Here is a 25,614-nt window from a genome sequence, read left to right as displayed (position 1 = left end):
AGAAGAAATCATCATAGTTTGTTAAAAAGCTCTCTTTTAAGTTGTTTCTCCTCTTTAAATACGCGTATTATCAACTGGTATTAGGGACACTGGACCATTTTTGCTGCAGGGTAGGAGGACTGGTCAAAGGCATTAGGACGTTAATGCAAACACAGTAGCTTTGGAGTTTCTCCTCTCCTGCGCCTGGCTGACAGACGTCCGTGCTTGGGTGGATAACGGGGTGTTTCAGCACATGAAACGTCGCTTTTCTGTACAGTAATAAATTAAGTAAACGCAGTGTTTCCTAGCCTTTATAAATCATACGAAATGAATGGCTGAGTAGATGACAATTGTGCGGGTTTGTACCAGCCGACGTTACCATGGCAGTGTGTCTGTGCTGCAATTGGACTGACAGACTGACGCGGAAATCACCGGTAAGTCACGTTTCCCTTAAGGCGCTTCAGCACCTGTACGGAGTGTGGCACAGAAACACACCACTTAGGGCAGCTCGTCTGTCTGCCGCGTGTCCGTGTCCTCGCCTGTGAAAGGAGGAGGACACTCCCCTCGCGCCGGCGGGGGAAGGACTGGCTAATACGCGGGAAGCACGTATGTAGTCAGTGTTGTACAAGGCTTCGTCGTTTTGTTAGTTGTTCCACATGGCCATTTCTTATTAAACTCATAAAACATGCCTAGTGATGACGTGTATCTCTCCACTGGGATAGAATGGGTTTATAAATAATGCCAGATGAGAAGAAAAGACTGTTCAAAAACACCTTTTCACAAAGAGCCCTTTGTTCTTGGACGTTACCCTCCACCGTAATAACGCTTGATTCCGTGAGATGGCACATTTGCAGCAGACCCGGAACTGGCTCCATTCTCAGCTCATCTTCCGAGCGCACTTTGAGCGGTGGCTTATCACGAGAAGTGCCAGTCCCAGCTGAAATGTTACATATTCGATTAATTTTCATATTTTAGACTTTTGGAGCAGATTTTTACCAGCAAAAGTTTGTGCAAGGAAGCTGTTTTTATGATGGATGGATAGATGAATGTTATATCAAAAAAAAATTACAATAGACCTCACATGATGTAAAATAGAAACCTTTTTTTTTTTCCAGGCACTATTTCAGAGCAACTGGAAATGGTGTAACTTTCTCACTGAACAGGACTTTTATGTAAGAGTTCTTTAGTAGATTTGTCTTTCAAATTTACAAAGTTTTTAAATGGGTGCGTGTCTTACTTCTTCCCCATCCAGAGCTGGGTAGAGAGAGCTGAGAAGCAGGCTCTTCTCTCTGATACACTTGACCTGTCCGAGCTCTTCCACCCAGACACGTTTCTCAACGCCCTTCGCCAGGAGACGGCAAGGTGAGCAAGGTGAACTCCTGACGTGTTTGTCCCTCTGCTTTGGATCACATTCCCTTCGTTGGCAAGAAATAAACTTATTATTGAATTAAGGGAGATGTGTTATTTCCTAATACTTGACATTTCTTAACACGGTGAACTTTTAGTTTAAAAAGCATTGCTTATAATTATGATGTTTTCATTAGAATTGAAAAAGGTGAAATTTAATTTTTTAAAATGTTGACGATCTGGTTGTGGCTACAGTCTGACGGGGTTGGCGGAGGTGCGATGGAGCTGCCTGTAGTTAAAGGCGTCAGCGTGAAATAAAAGCAAGCCTGGAATTTCTCAGTCACACCAGCCACATGGAGTCACCTGTGGCAACCACTTTGCACTGCACGAAAGCATTTTTCTTTTTGCAGACATTTCTGTTGGACATGCTGACCAGGCGTCCTGGTGGGGTGCGGGGTATGATAGTTAAGATCAAGCTCTTTTTTTCGTAACACACTTGGATAATCATATCGTATGGACTGATTTTTTAAATAAATTAGAATGTAATAAAAGATGCTTGGAAAAATAAACTGAACTAAACTTAGTTCTGTGTTGCTTTGGGGGGATTTCAGTGTGTAGTGCCTGAGGATTGTTTCATAAATATCAGTGTTTCAGTTCAACTAATAGGCATTTACGGCACACTTACCACGTGACGGTCCGATCAGAGATTGTGAAAATGAAACCGCGAGGCTGCGTGTGCTCCAGGAACAGCACGTGGCGCAACCAGTTAACTTTACAGACTTGGCATGAGGTCTGAGATGCTGCACATTGTTTAAGAAATCTGCTTGCTTGCACATTGTAAATATTTCAGTTGCAAACGAACAGGAGTATGTCTTCCGTTACTATTTGTATTTTAATTCTGGAGGATTCTTCCTTTCTGACAGTGGATGCTTTTCTGTTACAGGGCGATGGGCTGCTCTGTGGATAGCCTTAAGTTTGTAGCCTCGTGGAAAGGTCGGCTGCAAGAAGCAAAGCTGCAGATAAAGGTAGTGCAGTAATTTCTGATGCTTATCTAAGTCTAAAAATAATATTACCAACTCTGATAAAGGCTCTGAAACCCCAATCGTTTTAGTATAAGATCAGCAGAAATAGATTGTATTTCCAGTGTGAAAAGACAAAGTGAAGATTTAGGATGAAGCAACTTGGACAAAACAAAATTCTAATGCAAAGATAATAATGTTAGGGACACAACATATTTAAAAATGTAACTTTTGGTAAAAAAAAAAATGATACAAATCTTGAAGTTCAGTTAGGTTTCCTGCTCTAGAATTCAATTCAGTAAATATTAAGTATATAATAAAGCATGTATAAAGTATAGTTTATGAAAAATAGACCAAGTCTTGTCCTCAGGGAGTTTACAGTTTGTGAGTATATTAGTTCAGTGTTAAATTCAAGCCATCTGTGTTGGGTTTTTTTAAAGATTTTATTTATTTATTTGAAAGAGAGAGAGAATGAGAAGGGGGGAGGTCAGAGGGAGAAGCATACTCCCCACTGAGCAGGGAACCTGATGTGGGACTTGATCCTGGGACCCTGGGATCATGACCTGAGCCAAAGGCAGACTCTTCACCTACTGAGCCACCCAGGTGTCCCCAAGATGTATGTGTTTAAAAAGAAAAAAGTCAAGCCATCTTCTGCAGCATAAATTTTTCTCTGGTAGCTTTCCTGTTAAAAATCCATTTTATAATAATAACAGTAGGTAATCACGCATATGTTAATAACAAAACCAGTTCACCGTGTGCAGTGGAAACCCTCTCCCCAGTGACGGCCGCCCTCCTGAGTAGCTGTAGAGCGTTTTAGCTGTTCTTCTTTCCTGTCCGCGCGTGGAGACCGCCTCTCCGCCTTCCGCCTTCCGCTGACCTAACCCAGCAGGTGTGGTAGCGGGCTGCTCGGCCCGTCCCGCTGTTGGTCTGTCTTTGGAGAGTGGAATGTTCCCTATCTTAAGTCGACATCACGTATAATTCAGTCTTTATATAAATTAAACATAAGACTATACTTCTTCAACTTAGGTAACCTTAGGCAACTGGCTTTTCAGAAGTTCTTTTTACATAGTTGTAGTTCCCAGTTTAGCAATTTTCTTTTCATTACTACTTCATGACGTACTATATAATTTATTATGTGTATTTGTTGTCTGTCTTATTCCACTGGAATGTAAGTCCCGTGAGAGTAGTCATTTTTTTGTGGTTTCATTGTATCCCAAATACGTCAAACGATAGCAGTTTCGTAGTGGGCGCTCAGGTATGCCCTTGCTGGGTTGTGAGTTTGGGCCTACGAGAGGAGAGGCACTGTGTAGGGGCGTCTGTAATGGTACTCTCGTGAGCCAGAATCTCTTCATTAACGACAAGCTGGCTCTTTCTGTAGATAGCTCTAAAATTCTCCCCTGAAAGGAAAGGAATTAGAACGGTTTTCTTTCATCCCGTGGCATGTTATTTTAACCTGAGCTCTAACCTGTAAGAACTCCATCTCTATTGCTGCTGGTCACACACTCTTGCCCAGTCGTTAAGGAAAGAGAGGGGACGCTTATCATCCAGGAGCCCTGCCCTGGACCACGTTGTGTGGTCTCCAGCAGCTTGAGCCCCACGTATGGTATGTGGCCTCATTCTGCAGATTCACAGTGGTAGAAACAGCAAGGGAAATGAGTTACATTCCGAGTCAAAGTGTGTTCATATTTCCAGAACTATGTTGCCTCTGTTCTACAAAACGGGAACAAAACTATTTACAACCAGAAAACCCTAAGTTTTTATGTCATGTTTTGTAGATTGGGGGGGGAGGGGAAGGCTGACAGTTAGTAAAACAATATTCTAATTTTAGTTCTCCAAAAAAGAACCTTGTGACTTTAAGCAGTTAATGGAGTAATCTGAGTCCTTGTCTCATTTATCAAGGGACTTAGGGTCACTTTCCTCAGACACGTATTGTAAGGCTCTCTGGGAACACACGTGCACGGGAGGGTGTGTATTTTTCATTATTTCTCCTTGCACCTCTGCCACCCTCGACGGAATTCAGCCACTGACATGTTCAGGCAAGGCTGCAGTTCCCCAGACCAGCCGACATCTCAGACCCGCCAGCCCCGCGCGAGCACACGTGCGCATGCCGATTTGCGGGCCCTGAAGCGCGGTGCTCTCCGGTTCCCGCTGCCGTCACCCATCGGTGGCTCGTGAGCCGCGGTGGCGACGCGTGATGCCAGGACCGGCCTGCGTCAGGCTCCTCGGGCGCTCGCGACTCCGGGCTCGCCCACGGCTGGGCCCCCAGCCGTCCCCCTGATGCCGAGGCCACCACACACCGAAGGCAGAAGACAAGTCCTCGGCCAGCTCCGCGCGGCTGCTGCGCCGCGGTTCCTGGGGCTGGTGGAGTCCTGTGTCTTCCTGAGGCTTTTCTCGGGGGTGACACGCTGCTGTGCTCCTGTTGGCCCAGTGCCTGTGGCTCTGTGGCTGGGTGCTTAGCTCAGTACTCTTGTAAATGGAAGGGGAGCCTGCGGAATTCTTCATTTTAACGTCAGGAAATCCATTTGCCTGGAGACTAGGTAGATCCTCCAAGCTCTTTTTCAGCAGTAAAGGAAGTGTTTGGACCGCCTTCTTTCGTTCCTTCCTTCAGAGAACAACTACAGGGGCGTCTGGGGGGCTCAGTCAGGAAAGCGTCTGCCTTTGGCTCAGGTCATGATCCCCAGGTCCCAGGATCGAGTCCCGCATCAGGCTCCGAGCTCAGCAGAGATCCTGCTTCTCCCTCTGCCTGTTTCTACCTGCCGCTCCCCCTGCTTGTGCACTCTCTCTTGGACAAATAAATTTTAAAAATCTTTAAAAAAAAAAAAAAAAAAGTAAGAACTAATGTTGAAACAAGGGTAACCTTTGTTGATACCATTCTCATCCCTGATATGTTATTTTATTATACAAACGATAGAGTATTACTTTTTGACATTCTTACATTTTAGTTTCATTCTTGGGAATGATGAAGTCTTTAAATTCCACAGATGGCTTTTAAATGTCATGACAGCGTAGTCGTAGAGGGTGCAGAGAGAAGAGGGCAGATTCAGGTGTTTCTTATAAGTGGCAGGTCTGGGCAGTTTGAGGGATAGGGGAGGCTGGGGGAGCCCAGGATGTCTGTCAGAGTCAGATGTGCCAACAAGTCTCTCAGCACCGCTCCTCGTTAGAAGAGAACAATGACGTGTTTCTGTCTTGGGATCCTCCAATGACATGGTCAAGTTGTGGCACTGTCACCAAGAACTATGTTTACAAATTTCCGGGCAGACTAATTCAGCTTGAAACTTGATGAAATTTCTAGAAGAGGCCTTCAAATGTCTTACCTAGAGAGATTCTAGCACCGAAATGAGCAGGTACTCTGTAAATTTTAACATTTTTTCAAGGCCAGCATGCTTTATCAACTCTTAAATTGCCCAAGTATCATCGTGTCAGTGCTGTAGTAGAAAAAATATTAAACAGGAATTCAACAGTTCCGTTTTTATACCAGCTCTCTCACTAACAAGTTGCTTATCTTTTCTATGGTACAGCAATCTTACTGTAAAATGAGCTATTCAAAAGTATTTGTCAAGGCATACTGTACTGTTACTGCCTCATACGTACACCACTCCCTGAAGCCCATTCTCTGCTAAACTCTAGTAGGCCTTCCAACATAAAGTATTCTCTTGATTCTAAAATGCTATAGCACTTTCATTTAGCGTTTGATAAAACCTAAAGGTACTAGGTAATATTTATAAGATCGTTCTGTATTGGGGCCCTGGGTGGCTCAGGTGGTTAAGCGTCTGACTCTTGTTTTGGGCTCAGGTCATGATCTTGGGGTCGTGGGATTGAGCCCCACCTCGGGCTCCACGCTCAGTGGGGAGTCTGCTTGAGATTCTCCCACTGCCTCTCCCCTGCTCAGGTGCGCACTCTCTAAAATAAGTAAAACCTTTAAAAAAAATTGTCTATTTTCTATCAAGTTCACATTATGAGACTATGGATGCGGCTCTGAATACAAAGTCCTGACTTGACCTTTGTTGCCTTTAGGTGAACTCAGGGTAGATGAACAGTGCAGAGACTAAAAGAATAAACACTTTTAAAGAAGAAATGTGGAACTAATATCGAAATAGTTATATTTTTATTTTCATAATTCCCTAAATGTACACTAAGCTTAACCTAGAGAAAGAGATTAACTCTTCATTATTCTCTCAGCTCTGCGTGGCATGTCACAGATGCTTTACCTTCAACTTTCTGAGCTTCACTCTTTTCTTTAAAAAATGACGTCAGAACCCCAAGCAGGGACAGACAGTCTCCCTTAATTATGCTCTTCTTTCACCTTCTTGGAGAAAGACTAACTTTTTGGCATTTTCCATTATATTTCTAACAATCTAATACCGACATACCTGCAGTTGTAACTAAATACATTTTAAGCATTTATTTCTAAGCTACCTGCTAAATAAGCAGCACAGACATAAAGAAGTCCTGTGAACGGTGGCCCAGGTCTTCACCTTCTTTAGTCTCAGATTCAGAGAACAATCCCCTGGCGTCCATAGTCAGGAGGGTACGTGCTGCCCTCCGTCGTTCGCTAGTACACGGAAGCTCCTGACGTTTCAGGCTGGACGTGGGTTTCAGTGGTTTGCTTGTTTCCCTGACAGATGGGCGGCTTGTTACTGGAAGGCTGCAGTTTTGATGGAAGCCAGCTCTCCGAGAATCACCACGATTCTCCCAGCGTGTGTCCTGTCCCCCCTTGCTGTGTGGGCTGGATCCCCCAGGTAATGCAGCTCCGCTGTCGGGATAAGACAGTCTTGGTCTCGGCACTTTTTATTTTCTAATCTCACCTGCGTTGGAACAAATTTAGAGTCAAAATATTGTGTCCTTTATGATTTTTAAAATGTATGGGGCATTTTAAGATCTTTCATTTTGTTATGGAAAGAATAGCGTTGTAGTTTTTAATTTCTAAGTAATGTGTATCCTGCTAAGAAAAAAAGCCTTTAATGATAATATGGATTACCATGTATTATGTTCCTTTATTTTCCTAGTTAGCCACGCAGGCACTGACGGTGTCGACAGGTTAATACAGATCTGATTTCTTTCGTACTGCGTCGCTGCTGGGAATGGGCACGTGAAGAAAGCAAGTCTTTCGTTCTGTTCTGTTTTTAATGTGAGCACGGTTGACACACAATGTTACATGAGTCTCAGGCATACAACACAGCAGTGCTGTGCTCGCCACAGTGGAACCGCCATCGGTCCCCGCACCGCACTGTCACAGTGCCGTTGACCGTATTCCCACGACTCGTGCCCCAACTGGCAGGCTGCACCTCCCACTCCCCTCACCTGCTTTGCCCATCCTCCCGACCCCCACACCCTCTGGCAACCTCCAGATGGTCTTGCGTGTTTATGGGTCTGTTTCTGTGTTGGTTCATTGGTTGGTTTCTTAGATTCCACACAGAGATGGAATCACATGATGTTTGTCTTTCTCTGACTTCTTTCACATGGTGTAACACCCTCTCCGTTCGTCCCTATCGTCATGAGTGGCGAGGTCTCATTCTCTTCTGCGGCTGTGTACACGTGTATGTATGTAGACACACGCGCCGTCCGTCCGTCCGCTGTGCTCTGTCCATCATCAGCCACCCTAGCGCGCACCGAGGCTGCGTCCACGTCTTGGCTGTGGTGAAGAGCGCAGCAGTAGACACGGGTGCGTGTATCTTCTCAAGTTAGCGTTTTTATTTTTCTTGGGTAAATACGCAGTAGTGGAATTCCTGAATAGTTAACGGTAGTCCTACTTTTAATTTTGTAGGTAACCTCAATACTGTTCTCCACAGTGGCTGCACCAATTTGCACTCCCAGCAACAGAGCGCGAGGTTCCTTCTTCTCCACATGCTCACCGACACCTTTGTTTCTTGTCTTTTTGATTCCAGCCGTTGCGACGGGTACAAGGTGATGTCTCATTGTGATTCTTTGATGCTAGTGATGTTGAGCGTCTTTTCATGTGTCTCCATCTGTAGGTTTTCTTGGAAAAATGTCTCAGATCCTCTATCTGTTTTGTAATCAGATTGTTTTTGGGGGTTGAGTTGTAGAAGTTATTTGTAGATTTTGGATATTAGTCCCTTATCAGATATATCATTGCAAATATCTTCTTTCATCCAGTAGGTGGCCTTTTTGTTTTGTTGATGGTTTCCTTTGCTGTGCGGAAGCTTTTAATTTTGGTGTAGTCCCAGCAGTTTATTTTTGCTTTTCTTTCCCTTGCCCTAGGACACGTGTCTAAAAATATGCCGCTAAGGCCCGTAACAAAGAGCCCTCTGCCTGTGTTGGCTTCCAGGAGTTACGTGGTATCAGGTCTCACGTTTATTTCTGTGTATGCTGTAAGACAGTGATTTCATTCTTTTGCAGGTAGTGGTTAAGTTTTCCCAGCACCATTTATTGAAAAGATTATCATTTTTTAATTGTGTATTCCTGTATCCTTTTTCATAGATTAATTGACGATATGAGCAAGGGTTTATTTCTGGGCTTTCTTTTCTATTCTCTTGGTCGTTCTGATTACTATAGCTTTGCAGTATATCTTAAAATCTGGGATTGTGATTCCTACAGCTTTCTTCTTCTTTCTCAAGGTTGCTTTGGCTATTTAGGGTCTTTTGTGGGTCCATACAAATCTTAGGATTATTTGTTCTAGTTCTGTGAAAAATGCTGTGGGTATTTTGCTAGGGATTGCACTGAATCTGCAGATTGCTTTGAATAGCACGGACATTTTACTGATACTAACTTTTCTGACTCTTGAGTCTGGTATGTCTGTACATTTGTTTGTGTTGTCTTGAATGTCTTTCATCAGAGCTCTGGGTTTTACATGACTCATATTTTACCTACTTGGGTAAGTTTTTTCTTATTTTTTTTCATTTGGGTGCAATTATAAATGGAAGTGTTTCCTAAGTCTCTCTGCTACTTTGTTATTAGTGCATAGAAATGCAACAGGCTTCTGTATATTCACTTTATATCTTGCAACTTTACTGAATTCATTTATTTTTAATGGTTTTTTTGGTGGAGTCTTTTTAATACCATGTCATCTGCCAACATTGACAGTTTTACTTCTTTACCAATTTGGATGCCATTTATTTGTTTCTCTTGTCGGATGTGGTTAGGACTTCCAGGGTTAGTTTGAATCAGTGTGGCAGGAGTGGACTTCTTGTCCCTGATCTTAGAGGAAAAGCCCCGTTTCTCACCATGGAGTATGAGGTTAGCTGTGAGTTTATCCTGCAAGGCCTTTATTATGTTGAGGTATGTTCCCTCTAAACCCCCTTTTTTTTAATCAGGAGTGGATGGTGATTTTTTTTGCTTTTTCTGCAGCTATTGAGATGATCCTGTGATTTTTAGCCTTTGTTATGTTACTGTGGTATATGACACTGAATGATCTCAGATCATTGAACCATCCTCGTGTTCCTGGAATAAATCCCTTTTGATCATGGTGGATGATCGTTATAATGCATTTTCGAATGTCATTTACTAATATTTTGTTGAGGATTTCTGCATCTGTATTCTTTGGGGATATCGGCCTGTAGTTCTTTTTGTAGTGTCTTTGACTCTTCTATCAGGGTAATGGTGATTTTGTAGCATGAATTTGGAAGCTTTCCTTCCTCTTTGATTTTTTGTATAGTTTGGGGAGGATATTAAATCTTATTTGAATGTTTGGTAGAACTTACTTGGGAAGCCACCAGGCCCTGGACTTTGGTTTGTTAGGAGTTTTATGAATTAATGATTCACTTGCATGATTAGTACTCAGTCTGTTCAGATTTTCTACTTCTTCTTGATTCATTCTTGGAAGATTCGATGTTTCTCGGAATCCCTCCATTTCTTCTAGATGGTTCAGTTTAGAATACAGTTTTTTATAGTAGTGTCATATAGTCCTTTGTATTTTTGAGGTGTCAGTTGTTACCTGTCTCATGTTTGGTTTTATATATTTGGGTCCTCTCTTCTTCTCTTGATGAGTCTGGCTAGAGGTATATCAGAGAACCAGCTCTTGGTTTCACTGTTTTCTATTTGTTTTTAGTCCATATTGCATATATTTCTACTCTCATCTTTATTTTTTTCTTCTACTGACTTAGAGCTTTGTTTTTTTACAGTTCCTTCAGGTGTGAGGTTGGATTGTTTATTTGAGGTTTTTCTAGTTTCTTGAGGGAGGCCCCCAAATTACCCTTTTTTAGAACTGCTTTGTTTGTGCAGATGTTTTTTCATTTTTCATTTGCATTTGTCTCCATGAGTTTTTTTATTCCTTTTAGATTTCTTCATTGACCCATTAGCATGCAGTTTAGCTTCCACCTGTATGTTTTCTTAAATTGTTTCCAATTTCTGGTTTCATATCTTTGTGGTCAGAAAAGACACTTGACATGATTTCACTCTCCAATATATTTAGACTTGTTTTGTGGACTAACAGGTGATCTATTAGAATATCCCAAGCCCACTAGCACAGAATGTGTTTTCTATTGTTTTTGCATGGAATGTTCTGGATATATCTGGTCTAATGTGTCATACAATGAAACGGGTTTGTTTTCTGCCTGGACGATCTCTGTTGATGTAAGTGGTGTATTAAAGTCCCCGACTATTGTGTTATGTCTGTTAACACTGGTTTGTATTTAGGTGTTCAGACGTTGGGTGCGTAGATACTCATGGCTGCTGTCATTGTGCAGCACCCTTCTTCGTCTCACTATAACCTCTGTTCCGAAGTCCGTTTTGTCGGATGTACGTGTTGCTACCTTGGGGCTTTCTTCTGCTCCCGTTTTCCTGCATTGTCTTTTTCCATCTCTTTTTCAGTGTGTAGATGTCTTGGGGTCTAAAGCGAGTCTCCCCCAGGCAGCATGGAGATGGCTCTTCTGTTATTGTCCATTCATTCACCCTGTGTCTATTGACTGGAGCATTTAGACCATTTACATTTAAAGTAATTATTAAGAATTTATTGCCGTTTTGTTGATCGTTTTCTGGTTGTAGTTCTTCCTTGCTCCTTTCATCTTCTCCTGCTCTATTTCCTTGTCACGGAGGACTCTGTGTAGTGTTATGTTTGGTTTTCCTTTTTGTGTGTCTGTTGTAGGTTTCTGTTCTGCGCTGACCGCGAGGTTCATATAGCGGATCCTAAGAATACAGCAGTCTGTGTTCTGTTGATGGTCACATAAACTTTGAACACATTCTAAAAGAACTTCATTTTTACTTAGCCCCTTGATGTTCTATGTACACAAACCTTCATACTAGCTTTTTATGTGATTGCTCTATCATTACTGTGTATTTGCTGTTACTGATAACTTTGTCTGATTATGGTGCTTTGTTTTCCCCTTAAAGAAGTTCTTTTAACATTTCTTTTAAAGCCTGCTTAATAGTGATCAACTCCTTTGTCTGGTAAACTCTCTCCCTCAATTCTAAATGATAAACGTGTGGAGGGGGGAGTATTCTTGTTCTAGGTTTTTCCCTTCCATCACTTAGAATATATCATGCACCTCCACTGTGGCCTGCAAAGATTCTGTTGAAACTCAGCTGACAGCCTTGTGGGGTTTCCCTGTATGTAACTAGTTGCGTCTCTTGCTGCTTTTAAATTTCTGTATTTTTAACCTTCACCATTTTAATTGTTGTGTTTCATGGTGTAGACCTCCAGGGGTTCATCTAGTTGGAGCTCTCTGTGCTTCCTGAACCTGGATGTCTTCCAGGTTAGGGGAGTTCAGAGCTACTATTCAAGTAAGTCTTCTGCCCCGTTCTCTCTGTCCTCTGAGACCCTGTAATACACACGTCATCCAGGAGGTCCCTGAACTTACCCTTGTTTTTCTAAAGTCTCTTCTTTCTGCTGTTCACCTCAGGTGTCTTCCAAGTAGTTGATCCATTCTTCTGCATTTTTCATTTGTGACTATTTCAGTTTTGATCGGTTCTTTTTATCTTTTCTCCTTGTTGAGTTCTCAGCGAGTTCATCTACTCTCCTCTCTAGTCTGGTGAGCGTCTCCGTGACCATTGCTTTGCTTACCTCCGTCCTGTTTCGTTCTTGAGCATTCACTGGGACCATGTTCCTGTCTTTCCTCATTTCTCCTGACTTCTTCATTCCCACCAGTGAGGCAGACATTCTAAGGCTGCATCTTTTATATTCTAGATGCTGTTTTAAACTGCCGCTGTTTCTCTGTGACCCTGTGTGTGTGTCCAGAGCTGGAACGGGCTGGGGGCCTGGGGCTTTGCTGAGGCAGCAGGCTGGTGCTGGCATCCAGACCCTGCCCTCAGTGGCTGTCAAGGTGGAGGGAACATAAGCCATGGTCTTCCCCAGCCCTTTGCCCTGGAGAGCGCTCCGGCAGGTGCCCACTGGGTGGCAGGATTCTAGGCCTGGCTTCTTTCTATTCCAGTTGACTTTTCAAACCATGGCTTTTCTTTCTGGGCCCTGGTGCAGAGCAGTCTGCTTGTGGCCCCTCAGTCCTGTCCCTCCCCAGCGCCGTTCACCGTGTGGGAGGGGGTTCCGCTGTAAACAGCTTCTGACGTGGTGTCCATCGTGGACTCGAGTTCAGGGTCGTCCTGCATCACCATCTTGGGCCCACCCCAAAAAAGGAAGAAGAGTCTTAAGACTTATTTCATTAACATTTCTCCCCTTTAAAACCCTCAATTATTGAAAACCTTTCAACAGTGGGACTTGGGAGATAGTTGCCTTTGGAACAGGATGCAGCACGAGACTTTTACTTAATAAAATTTTAAAATGTAAGTATGAATATATGTGCATAGACTCTGAAGTTTTGATTCTATATGTAAAATCTATTTCATATACTGCTTTTACCATAAGAAAAAGTAGTGCATTGATTTTTCCAGGAATTGTAAATCTCTATAAAAAATAAAAAGCAACAGAATATTTTTAGGAAACAACTAATAAGGCTTTAGTAATAATTGGCAGTCATTTCTCCGAGGCCTAAAAGAGCATCCGTTTTGTAAAGTACCCCCCCCCCAGCCCCGTCAGCTTCATTGTCTCCAGGATTGGAGTGACTTATCAGATAGAAAAGGGAGTAGTATTTATTCCAATCTATTAACAGGTATGTGAAAAAAACTGAAAGTTATATACAGAAGTTACTGTTGGAGTTTGATACGGTTTTTTAACCATAACATGTAAAGTTGTGTATGATCACAGAGATCAGTTCAAATGGACCCAAATTAAGTGTTAATTCCCTGGAAAACAAAATTAAAAACATATAATGACCTCAATGGAGAAAACGCAGGGCATGTGTGTATGAGCCCCAGCGCTATAAACAGCACGAGAGTACCTCGTGGTTACAGACGTAGGAGAAAACGGCCTGAACAGCAGGTGCGTAACTGGCCAAAGACCGAATGCAAATCAGGAAGATAATAATAGGGGCAGTGTCCGTCTGTTACTGGGTTGTTTGCAAAGCAACCTGACACTACAAGACCCAGGATGTATTGCTCCATAATATTTGACTTTATCCTATTTTACTTACCACGCTTTAAAACAATTAGAAAAATAGCCGAGGTACAGAAAGGAGGCAAAATGAGTATGAGTATTTAGCCAATAAAAGAAATGGCTCAGATTTTATTTTTTTACTTTTATGAAAAGGGTTTCCTTCATAACGGAAGGATTTGTGGTACTTCCCCTCCTTTACAGCGAGCTCTTCCTTTCGTATAAACTGAGCACTTTCGGCCTTTCTCGGCCGGCATGAGGCAGCCGCCCTGTGTGTCAGAACACAGGGTACTGGGGCCCAGTCCTGACCCCGCGGCCCAGTTGTGTCCTGTGACACTGGAGACAGTGATGCGTCTGCAGCACCATGTGGAGGAATGCATCAGCTCTGTCCTGACGCTAAGCTCTGTGCCTGTTTCACAGCAGTGTGAGGCTGCTTCGTGCAGTGCTGTGTTGTCCTTAAACACTTACCTTCCTGAGGTCCCACGGACAAGCCAGTGTCTTCCATCGAGCGTCTCGTACTGCGCGCACGAGCAAACAGGGAAACAAGTACAGTTCGGAGCTGGAAGGACAGCTACAGAGGTTCACGCAGACGGGCAGCACGGGGAGGCCTCAGACGGAGGACGTGGAGGCCGGTGAGGGCAAGTTGTGGTCCTCGGCGAGGAGGCCGCTTCTCCTGGACCTGCAGTCACCGTGGGAATAAGAAGAGTTCCAGGAGGGACACTGAAGGGGCAGCTGCGTACGTGCACGGTGGTAGGAGACACCCTCGGGGACCCTGGGGTCAGCAGGTCCAGCCCATTTGTGACGGATGGTTCATATCCCAGACTGGGAGAGGATGTACTTGGAAAGGGAGGCCAGCACGGGCTCCAAGATGGTGACACAGGGAAGACCCTGAACCCACGTCCTCTGGGACACACCAAGTCCATTCCTGTTAGAAAGCAGCCCCTCCTGAGGAAGCCCCAGGGCAGCTGGGCACACAAGTCACAGAGAGCCCGCTCTGCAGAGACCAGCTAGAGAGCAGCACGAGGGACGAGACAAGGTAACGACGGGAGACCCCGGGCTGGGACCTGCAGCTGCGAGGACGAGCCCTGAGGGACCGCGGCCAGCCGAGTCATCGTCCCGCAGCACAGAGCAGCAGCTGCTGCCCCGCACTCCGGGTGGAAGGGGTGGGGGCTCCCGACCGTGCACCCTCCCCCTCCGCGCACGTGGGAGCAGGGTCCAAGCGCCAGAGCCAGCCTTCTGCACTCGGGGGGCCCGGGGCCCCCAGCCCGCACCATTCTCGAGCGTCACACCAAGACGGTGGCGCTGGCACAGGTGCACGGTGCGCATCGCAGACCACGCCAGGGTCTTGCTAGGGCTCCTCCAGCACAGAGCACTGTGAGACCCCCGCCCAGGTGCCCCCCGACCGTGCCTGCACTGCCCCCGCAGAGCACCCCCAGTGTGAAGCACCGCACAGCACGCAGCCCACACCCCGATTGAGTGCAGTCACCCTACCAGGGTGTGGGGGCACCCTGGAACATCCCAGCCTGTGCCAGCTTCAACTCCAGGCGCCATGCAGAGCACCCCTGAGCAGAGCACCCGAAAATGATCCTGGCTTGCAACCAGTTCAGTTTGAGCCTTCCCTTTCGCGGGGGGTCTCCTTTACGGAGGACCCTGGGACCCCCCCCAGCGCATGCCAGACACGGCTCCTGCCAGCAGGCATGCACAGTCTCCGCCCAGTCACAGATGACCACTCACAAGCTTTAGGACCTGTCGCATCTAATTTGTGGAAACACAGAAGCTCAAGCACAATGTGGAGACAGGACGAGACGTAACGCATAAGAAGGACTAAATGAAAGAGGTAAACAGTCCACCTGACCCAGTTTAATGGAAGATCTCAGGGACAACGTCCGCAACGATGCCCTAGCGTGAGTGCAGACCAAGGGTGCAGAACGCATCACTGATCCGGAAGATGGGGCCCCGGAAAGCAGCCACGCCGCACAGTAAAAAGAATGGTTAACAATGAGGTTAGGTTAGAGAGCATCTTGGACAACGTCCAGCAAACAAATGTTCACGTTATAAAAGTCCCAGAAGGAGAAGAATGAGAGGAAGCGGCAGAAAAGTTTTTGGAGAAATAGTAACAGAAAACTTCCCTAACCTGGAGAAGGAAATAGACATCCAGGTCCAGGAAGCCCAGAGAGCTCCAGCCGAGAAGAACCCGAGGAGAGCCACACTGTAACATGTAAGGGTTGAGATGGCGGAAAAGAGTGCTAAAGAGAGCATTTTGAAAGCAGCAGAGAAGCAGTGTACAAGGGAAACCCCCTGAGGCTGTCAGCTGATTTTTCAGCAAAATCTTGGCGAGCCAGATGAGAACGGCATGATCTACTCAGTGATGAAAGGAAAAACTCCAACCAAGACTATCTACCCAGCACGTGTCGTTCAAAACTGAATTAGAGTTTCCCAGACAAAAGTTAAACAAGTTCATGACTAAAGCTGGCCTTACAAGAAATGTTAAACGGACTTCAAGTGGAAAAGAAAAGGCCATAATTAGAAATAAGAAAATTATGACTAAAAAGGTGTAAAATATGACAACTTACAAATAAAACGTGGAAGAGGGAGTAAAAATATTTCTTTTAAAAGTGTTTAAGCTTAAATGGTCCATGAACTGACTACAGACTAGCGACTGCTATAAACTGAGAGTCCTGTGTGTGAGCCTCATGCCACCACAAGCCATACCTATAATGTACAAAAACGAGGCCGAGCATAATCTACAGAAAACCACTAAGAAACAGGGCAAGAGGAAAAGCACGTAATAGAGAGGAACTACAACCACCAGAAGACAGTGAGCAGAAGGGCGGTGACGGAGTTCTTGTCAGTAAGCACTGTAGGTGCACACAGTCTGAATGCTCCAGTCAGCAACACAGGGTCAGGGTAAGAAAACAAGACCCATCTGGTGAGCTGCCTCGGGGAGACTCCCTCCAAACCACAGCCACAGACCGAAAGAATGGGCCGAGACACGCCGCGCCGACAGACTGGGGGAAATGCCAGGGCAACAAGACCTGCACAAAACGGACTTTAAAACAGACTGTAACCAGGTCACGAAACGGGTCAGTCCATCAGGACTACGCAACAGGTGTGTCTATGCACCCACCGTTGTAGCCCCTAAATGCATAAAACAAACAGTCCTAGAGACACGGACAGTGATCCCGTAACAGTCGGGGACTTCAACACCCCACTTACCGCCGTGGAGAGAACGTCCTTGCAGAAAACCAGGAAAGAAACTGTGTCTTTGAATGAGACACAGACCAGATGACCTTAACGGACATCCATCCATCACATCCCACTCAGAAACAACAGGATATGTGTACTTTTCAAGTGTGCATAGGAGAGTGTCCATGCCAGCAGCCATGTTAGGCCACGAAACAAGTCACGATAAATTGAAGAAGACTGAAATCTTTTTTAGGTAACTTTTTAGACCACAAAGGTAAGGAACTTTATCAATCACAGGGAAAAAATTGGAAAACACACACATGGAAGCTAAACAGTATCAAAGAGCAAATTAAAAAACAGATGGGGACTAACAAAAGTGAAGACAGCGGCCCAGAGAACACTCACCGTGACGAGCACGGAGTCGTGTGTGCAAGGGTCAAATACGACACTGTACAACTGGAGCTAGGAGAACACTGTTAACTGTACTGCAATTGGGATACGAACAAAATTTAAAAAAAGAAAACACAGTGTGTCCAAGTTCTTTGGAATGCAGGAAAAGCAGTTCTGTGATGGAAATATACACCCATACAGGTTTACCTCAAAAATTGCAAATAAACAGCCTACTCTGCACCCAAAGGAGCTAGAAAGAATGAACAAAACCCTAAACCAGCAGAAGGAAGGAAATAATAAAAATTAGAACAGAAATAAATAATATACTAAAACAACAGCAACAACAATAGAACAGATGGTTCTTAGAAAGGATTAACCAAATGTATTAATCTCTAGCCAGAGTCTTAAAAAGGGAGGGAGATAAAGTAGATGCAAATTAACAAAAGGACAAAGGAGAAATAACACCACAAAAAAAACCAAACAATGTAAGAAAATACTGTGAAAAATTATACACCAACAAATCAGACAGCCTGGAATAAATGGAGAAATTGCTAGAAACACATAAATTACCAACACTGAAGCAGGAGGACTAGAACAGTTGAGCAGAAATGGAATCCGTCAGAAGACTCCCAACAAACAAGAGTCCAGGACCAGGCGACTACAAAGGTGAATGCCAGCAAACATTTAAAGACGAGGAGGGAAGACGTCCCAGTTCATCCTGTGAGGCCAGTATCACCCGTGTACCAAAATCAGACAAAGACAGCACAAGAAAGAGAACTACAGGCCAATGTCCCGCATGACTAGAGATGCAGAAATCCTTAACAAGGTAATAGCAAACCGAATCCAACACCACATTAAAAAAACATTGAGCACAACCAAGTGGGATTTAACCCTGGGCTGCAGGGTGGTTCAGTGTTCACAAACGAACCAATGTGATACATCGTATCAATAAGACAAAGGATAAAAATAACTTATTTCAGTAGGTGGAGAAAAAGCATTTGACAAAGTACATCCATTCATGATAAAAATCCTCAACAAGAAGTTTGGAGGGAACATCGCTCCACTTGTCACTGTGGCCGTCTAAGAAAAACTGACAGTGAACCTCATACAGGTGAGAGACTGAGAGCCTTTCCCCTAAGGTCAGGAGCAAGACAGGGATGTCCCCTCACCAGACAACAGAAAGAAAAGGCACCCGACTCAGTAAGGAAGAAGTCCGCTTGCACTGTCGCGATGCTCCGTATCGGAAACCCGAAAGACTCCACTGGAAACTACTAGAGCGGATACACGAATTCAGTGAAGTCACAGGACAGAAAATCAGTATACAGAAATCCACTGCATTTCATCAGGGAAATGCAAATCCAATCCACGGTGAGATACACCTCACGCCTGACAGAACAGCTAACATCAGCATCCCAAGGAGGAACAAGTGTCGGTGAGGACGTGGAGAGAGAGTCTCCTGTTCTGCTGGGGGGACACAACTGCCCCGGGATCCAGGAATTGCACTACCGGGTACTCACCCAAAGGAAATGAAAACACCGATTTGAAAAATACACGTGCACGTTGACATGCGCTGCAGCGGGATGTCCAGTAGGCAAGGTACGCACGCGGCCCAGCGCTCACCGAGAGAGACGAACGGAGATGGCGTCTCCGCAGACGCTGCTAGTGACTCAGCCATGAAGAAGGACGAGCTGTGGCCATTTGTGACGACATGGATGGACCTAGAGGGCATTATTAATTTCAATAAGTCAGAGAAAGACAAATGCCATATGATTTCACTTACCAGCAGCAGACCCAAAAAATAGAGCAAACTGAGGGTTGCCGGAGGGCAGGGTTCGGGGAATGGGCAGGTTGTAGAATGAATACGTCGCCCGAATGAAAGGCGCAGCGTGGGGAATGGAGTCAACACCTGCGAGCCCAGCACACGGTACAGACCTGGAGCCCGTGTGACAGTGTGTGGACTGTACCCCGGCCGCTGGGGAAGGCGGGCCCAGACCCAGTCGCTCCACCGCCAGGAGTTTGGAGCAGGTGCCTGTGGTTTTCGCGAATCGTGCCGCTGCGAGAGGCCGGATGACCTGTCAGGGTGAAGCGGTCTCACGTTCACACTAGTCCTGTGGGTTGTAGAGTCGCGGGGTGGGGGGCTCTGTTTGCTGCTGAAGAAACCGACAGGTCGAGTCAGTGATTTTTTCGGGTCCCCCAGTGGTAGCACCACTGTCCACAAGAACAAGCTTTGTCTGTTTAGAGAAACACATTAAAAAGAGAGTTGTGTCGTAAGAATTTCATCGAGCTAAACAACGTTCCTGGAGCTTGTCTCCCCCGAGGTGTTGTGCTCACAGTGACAATGCCAAAGTGCTTATCTCTGCTACTCTCATCATCTCTTCTGTGACCTAAGAGCAAGTCCATTGCACTTCTTTTCAGGTTATAATGTTTACCATTTAAGAGATTTGGAGAAATGACCAGCAAAATTTTAAGCAACAGCTGTGGGCGTGGGGGAAACAAGAGAAGGGGATGAAGAGAACACTTCCCTTGATGAGCACTGAGTGACTTGCAGAATTGTTGAATCATTATATTGTACACCTGAAACTAAAATAACACTGTACTAAACTTGAATAGAAGATAAAATGTAAACGAACAACATTAAAAAATAAAGAGCTTAGCACAATGCCAGAGGGGGAGGGGAAGCAGCAGCGGAAGCAGCAGCCCCGCTTTGCTTCTAAAACACTGTAGGCTTTGCTAGCAACATGTGTACTCCCACTTTACAACAAAAACAAGAAGGACGGAAAGGATTTGGAAATACAAAACCTAGTAAGTTGATAGTGAATTGCGAAATATCAACTTTGCCTTACTATTAAGTCCTGATTTAAAGAGAAAATTGCTCTGCATCACAGTGAAGAGACACAGCAGATCTTCTGCCTAGAAAGGAATAACAACACTAACGCATTTCAGTACAACGTTTCCATTTGCATGTAGAAGTTACCTCCAGCAAACCTAGTATCAGGTGGCGGAGAGAGAATTTAAGACCTTCCCTGGGATTGTAAACAGGCATTCATAGATTTAAGATCATTTCAGCCCAAGAAATATGTAATGTTGGTCTCCTCTCTGCTGAAGAATTTAGGGGTAAATGCCTGCAGTAGGTTATGAACTTCAAGAGTGGCTAATTACAGAAATTTCTGGAACCTCAAGCTCTGCTATTTAAACAGACTGGAGAAGAGGGAAGAGATTAGGACTGACAGATAACAGGAGAGAGTTCTCTCTACTCCAAATCCTGTATTTTTTCTGAAGTCCAAGTGAGGACTCATTCTCTTCATTAATCCTTGTTAGGTTAACATGTCCCAGAGTAGTATTTTATTTTTATTTTCATTTTCTAAAATATTCATTTCTCCACAACTTACAGTCTGTGTATTTGATGTGAATACTTTGTTTCCTAAGCTAAATTTGCAGCTTCAAAGATTATTATGCTCTTTATTTGGGAATATACTAAAATGCTTAGGCTTTATAATTCTAAGCACAACATTAGCATATAAAATGCTGTTAAATGAAATGAACGAATAACTGAGACAGTCAGCAATACAAAAAAAAAAATTAGATTCAGGGCAGATGTTCTTTTTATCTATATAGGCAATGATTCTCCATAAAGAGTTTTGTTATATGTAAATCAGGTTAAGATTCAGGCATGTTAGGAATGAGTGAGCCTTCAAAGGGACTTAACTGATTGAGATCAAGTACCAGGAGACACAGGACAGTATTTTCATGTGTATGTAAGGGGAGTGAGGTATTGGAAAAGACAATCAGAATTTCATAAATGTCCACTTAGACTTAAAAATAGAACGGTGGTTTTATTTTTTCCATGAAGGAAAAAGTATTTTTATTTCTGTCTGTCCTAGCACCATCTATAACACGTATTAGATGCTAAAACCTGTGATTTTGTTTTTCTAGCTGATATGAGAATTAGTAGAGAGTTAAAGAAAAGGTATATGTATGTAGCCCCCAAAATTAGAGATATGTAGATAAATATATTTGAGTTGTTTAACGCATCATTGAATCCTTTCAACATCCTATTGGCTGTGCAAGTATTTTTTTCTCCCTTTTATAATAGAGAAACCGACGCTCAGAGAGTCCTCTACTTAGGGTCAGGAGCTCAGAGCGGGAACATGATTCATTTCCTTAAATGCTCTTGAGTTCTGTCCTGAAAGTAACCGTGGAACACAGTCTTTAGGTGCCAATATTCACACACCAAATCCTCTTTCCAGCCAGACTGTCTCAGGCTGCTTTGCCACTTGCTAACCAGATTACCATGGCAAATCCTCTATGGGTTCCTGATTCTCCATTTGTAAAATTCTAGAATATGTCTCCCTTCTCTTCTGAGTCTCTCTTCAACTCCAAGAAGTAATCCATTAGTTGAATAAAATTATATAAGTTCAATAAACACAATCTCAACATTTGCTGCAACATGGACGGGACTGGAGGAGATAAGCGAAATAATTCAAGCAGAGAAAGACAATTATCATATGGTTTCTCTCATCTATGGAACATAAGAAGTAGGAAGATCGGTAGGAGAAGAAAGGGATAAAGAAAGGGGGGGTAATCAGAAGGGGGAATGAAACATGAGAGACTGTGGACTCTGAGAAACAGACTGAGGGCTTCAGAGGGGAGGGGGGTGGGGGAATGGGATAGACCGGTGATGGGTAGTAAGGAGGGCATGTATTGCATGGTGCACTGGGTGTTATATGCAACTAATGAATCATCGAACTTTACATCAAAAACCGGGATGTACTGTATGGTGACTATTATAAAAAAAAAGAAAAGGCATTTGACAAAAATTAAACATCCATTCATGATGAAAACACTCAACAGTGTGTTTACAAGGAACAGACCTCAACATGATAAAGCCACATCTAACATACTCAGTGGTGAAAAGCTGAAAGCTTTTCAGGAACAAGACAAGGAAGTCCACTCTTGCCACTTCTATGCAGTTTGGGAAGTCCTAGCCACAGCAGTCAGACAAGAAATAAAAGGCATCCGAAACTGGTAAAGAAGTAAAACAGATTATTGGCAGATGACATGATACTGTATGTACAAAATCCTAAAACTCCACCAAAAACTATTAGAAGTAATAAATGGATTCAGTAAAGTTGCAGGATACAAAATTAATATACAGAAAGTTGTTGCATTTTTATGGACTAGTAACTACGTAGCAGAGAAGGAAACAGTCCCATTTACAACTGCACCAAAATGTATAAAACACCTAGGAAGAAACTTACCCGAGGAGGTGAAAGATTTGTAATCTAAAAACTGTAAAGCACTGATGAAAGAAATTAAAAACAGAAATGTAAAAATACACCATGCTTCTGGATTGAAAGCACGGATATTGTTAAGATGTCCGTAGTACCCGAAACGATGCAGATTCGATACAATTCTTACCAAAATACCCCTAATATCTTTCCATAGAACTAAAAGTTGGGCAGAGGATGTGAATAGAAATCTCTTCGAAGAAGACATAGAGAGAGGGCCAACAGACCCATGGAAAGATGCTCAATATTACAAATTGGGGAAATACAAATCAAAAGCATAAGGAGATATGACTTCACAGCTGTCAGAATTGCTGGAATCAAAGAGACGGGAGATAAAAAGTGTCCATGAGGATGTGGAGAAAGGGGAGCCCTCGTGTGCTGTTGGCGGGAAGGCAAGCTGGTGCAGCCACTGTGGGAAACAGTATGGAGGGTCCTCAAAGAGTTAATAATAGAACTACCATATGATCCAGTAATTCCACTACTGGGTATTTACCCAAAGAAAATGAAAACAGTAATTAGAAAAGATACATGTATTGCAAGATTACTTACAATAGCCAAGATACGTAAGCAACCTAAGTGTCTACTGATAGATGACTGGATAAAAAAGAGGTGTGTGTACACACACACACACACACACACACACACATACACACACACACACACATACACACATACACGCACACATACACACACATACACACACACATACACACACACACACACACACACACAGGAATATTATGCAGCTGTCAGGATGAGATCTTGCCATTTACAACATTAATGGACCTTACGTGTATCAGGCTAAATGAAGTAAGTCTGACAGAGAAAGACAGATCCTAGATGATTTCACTTATATGTGGAATCTAAAAAACAAATGAAGAAACAGACAAGAAAACACTGTAAATATAGAGAACAAATTGATGGCTTCCAGCAGGCAGCTGGGCAGGGAGATGGGTGAAATAGATAAATGGGGGTTAAGAGGCACAAAATTCCATTTATAAAAGCAGTCGTGGAGATGAGAAGTACAGCAGAGGGAATGTTGTCAATAATATTGTAATAATATGTGCGGTGACGGATAGGGACCACACTTCCGTGAGCACTGAGGAGTACGTAGGATGTCAAACCACTGTATTGTGCACCTGAAGCTAAGATAACACCGTATGCCGAGTAGACTTAATAAAAATTTCAATTGTTCCATTTGGGAAAAAGTGTTCTAGAAATGTAGAACCACCACTCTGGGAGGTCCTATATAATGGCAAACGGTGTTCATGGGAACTGTGGAACCCCGTTCTCGAACAGGGGTAGTTGAGCTGGAGACGTAGAAACTTAGGTCTCATTTCTGCATAGCACTAAAGTTAATCTTCAACATTGCCTAGTTAAGTGAAACAGTAGGTAAGTTAATTTTTAACACACATAATTTATGTTTGTTACAGTCTGATGGGACGACCCAATTCTAGTGTATCAGAGTATCTACAGTATATCATCCATGACCCCAGAAATGGCGGAGAGATCTGTTAATGATACAGGAGCAAAACACGGCAACCTCTTACCTCATTTGTTAGACGTTCTTTCCCACTTGCTGTGGTTCTGGATTGTTCATATTAAGCTCTGGTGGGTTTTCTTCCAGAGCTAACACGAAATTCCTGTGCTTAGACTTGCTGAAGCTGAAAAGGGAGAAAGAAAAATCAGAAAGGTAAAGAGCCAGCCCTCCTCCTCCCTTGCGCCTGTGGAAATGCATCAAGGAGCTAGTTTGGAGAAAGTGGTGCATTGGGAGTATTAACAAAAGCATCAATCTTACCGTTTAAATATGAACGGCATGAAAGGGTATAATCCTGTTCACGTTGGTATTTAATAAACACACATTTTAAGGCAAGTATTTCACAGAGATTGTTTCTATGTTCTCCAAAATACACTCTTCAATGCCTAGAAAGGGAATTGTAATTAATATTGATTGGCAATAATAGCAAATAGCAAAAATTGTGTTACAAAAAAAATATTTATAGATGAAATGTTATGCTGTGTAGGATTTTCTTCAGAATCTCCCTATTCGAGGCTCGGGGACGGTGAAGGAGGCCCATCAGGCTGGGGGTTGATCCCGCTGCAGCCGGACCAGGGCCTTTACTCTGCTCGTCCTTATTTAAGACATTTCCGAATAAAATATTCAGTCTTATTATTGGGGAGAGTTCTGTCTGTCTGGTTATCTACCAATGTGCTTCAAGGGGGTATCTTACCGTATTTTAACACCTGGTTCTTTCTCTACAGGGTGCCTACGGTCCATATTCCCCCAGTGAGTGCATATCCTTGCCCGTGTACACGAGCGCCGAGAGGGACCGCGTGGTAGCCAACATCGACGTCCCGTGTGGCGGCAGCCAAGACCAGTGGATTCAGTGTGGAGCAGCTCTGTTTCTAAAGAATCCGTAGAATCTAACGATAATAAAAGCTGTTTTAGCAAAAAGAAGCACTTGCTTCTTCAACTTTAAATAAGTGTGTGGTCAGTCTACATTTAACTGCTAGTCCAAAAATTAGCACGTAGTTACCCACCTTGTGTTCTTGATCTCACTGGGTTTTTAGTTTCATGGGTCATGACAGCACCATGCGACTTTTAAAGTAACGGTTCACAGGGTTCGTGTTAAAATGCTGAATTCCCTTGAGAACATTATATGTTTTTGTACGGCACTTCACGGTTCCCGAGGCTCAAAAAATTAATGTTGTAAGTAAGAGGTTGAAAATAGTATAAAGAATGAGTAATTTTTGGCTATTTTTTGGTATCATAATTTTCTATCAATAAAATACAAGACCATTAATTTTTCAGTCATCTATGGGTTTAGATATGTTTTCTCTTTTTAAACACTAAAAAATATATTCTATTTTAGTTAAAATATACAACATCTCAAAGTAATCCAAGAGAAATGGGGAATAACAGCACAGAAAGGGTACGAATTTTATAAATGGAATAATTAAACAATGAGAGGTTATCATTTCTCATGTAGATGACTTTTCACCATCTGTTTCTATGAAACAGTAAATTCTA

At 43.6% G+C, this 25,614-nt stretch overlaps 2 protein-coding genes across 6 annotated transcripts in view; one reads left to right on the top strand and one right to left on the bottom strand.

Annotated features, from left to right (window-relative positions):
• Positions 1 to 25,383, top strand: part of DYNC2H1 (dynein cytoplasmic 2 heavy chain 1) — a 299,576-nt gene extending 274,193 nt beyond the window's left edge. Inside the window, exons 86-89 of the mRNA XM_040631281.1 lie at positions 1,232 to 1,341; positions 2,270 to 2,351; positions 6,968 to 7,084; positions 24,846 to 25,383. Coding sequence (XP_040487215.1) covers positions 1,232 to 1,341; positions 2,270 to 2,351; positions 6,968 to 7,084; positions 24,846 to 25,004 — 468 coding nt within the window. The 3' untranslated portion in view covers positions 25,005 to 25,383. The remainder of the gene's footprint in view (positions 1 to 1,231; positions 1,342 to 2,269; positions 2,352 to 6,967; positions 7,085 to 24,845) is intronic.
• On the bottom strand, positions 7,065 to 24,906 carry LOC121102934. Of its 5 annotated transcripts, none has more exons than XR_005835102.1 (6): positions 24,815 to 24,906; positions 24,134 to 24,506; positions 19,228 to 19,526; positions 18,813 to 19,013; positions 14,188 to 14,398; positions 7,065 to 7,150 (listed from the first exon to the last, which is right to left on the bottom strand). XR_005835102.1 is itself a non-coding variant. In XM_040631280.1 (4 exons), the coding sequence occupies exons 2-4, from the start codon at positions 24,136 to 24,138 to the stop codon at positions 14,329 to 14,331; spliced, it is 789 nt and encodes a 262-aa protein (XP_040487214.1). In that variant the 5' UTR covers positions 24,139 to 24,506; positions 24,815 to 24,906; the 3' UTR covers positions 13,931 to 14,328. The 5 variants fall into 5 exon arrangements, 1 of the variants encoding a protein (XP_040487214.1); XR_005835101.1 differs by having other exon boundaries at positions 18,813 to 19,526; positions 24,134 to 24,247; positions 24,382 to 24,506; XR_005835099.1 differs by having other exon boundaries at positions 18,813 to 19,526.
• Positions 25,384 to 25,614: the final 231 nt, after the last annotated feature.

This window comes from Ursus maritimus, unplaced genomic scaffold (genome assembly GCF_017311325.1).
Source record: "Ursus maritimus isolate PB19 unplaced genomic scaffold, ASM1731132v1 scaffold_16, whole genome shotgun sequence".
NCBI classification, from domain to species: domain Eukaryota; kingdom Metazoa; phylum Chordata; class Mammalia; order Carnivora; family Ursidae; genus Ursus; species Ursus maritimus.
The sequence above is the reverse complement of the archived record's forward strand: the minus strand, read 5'-3'. Positions and strand labels throughout refer to the sequence as shown.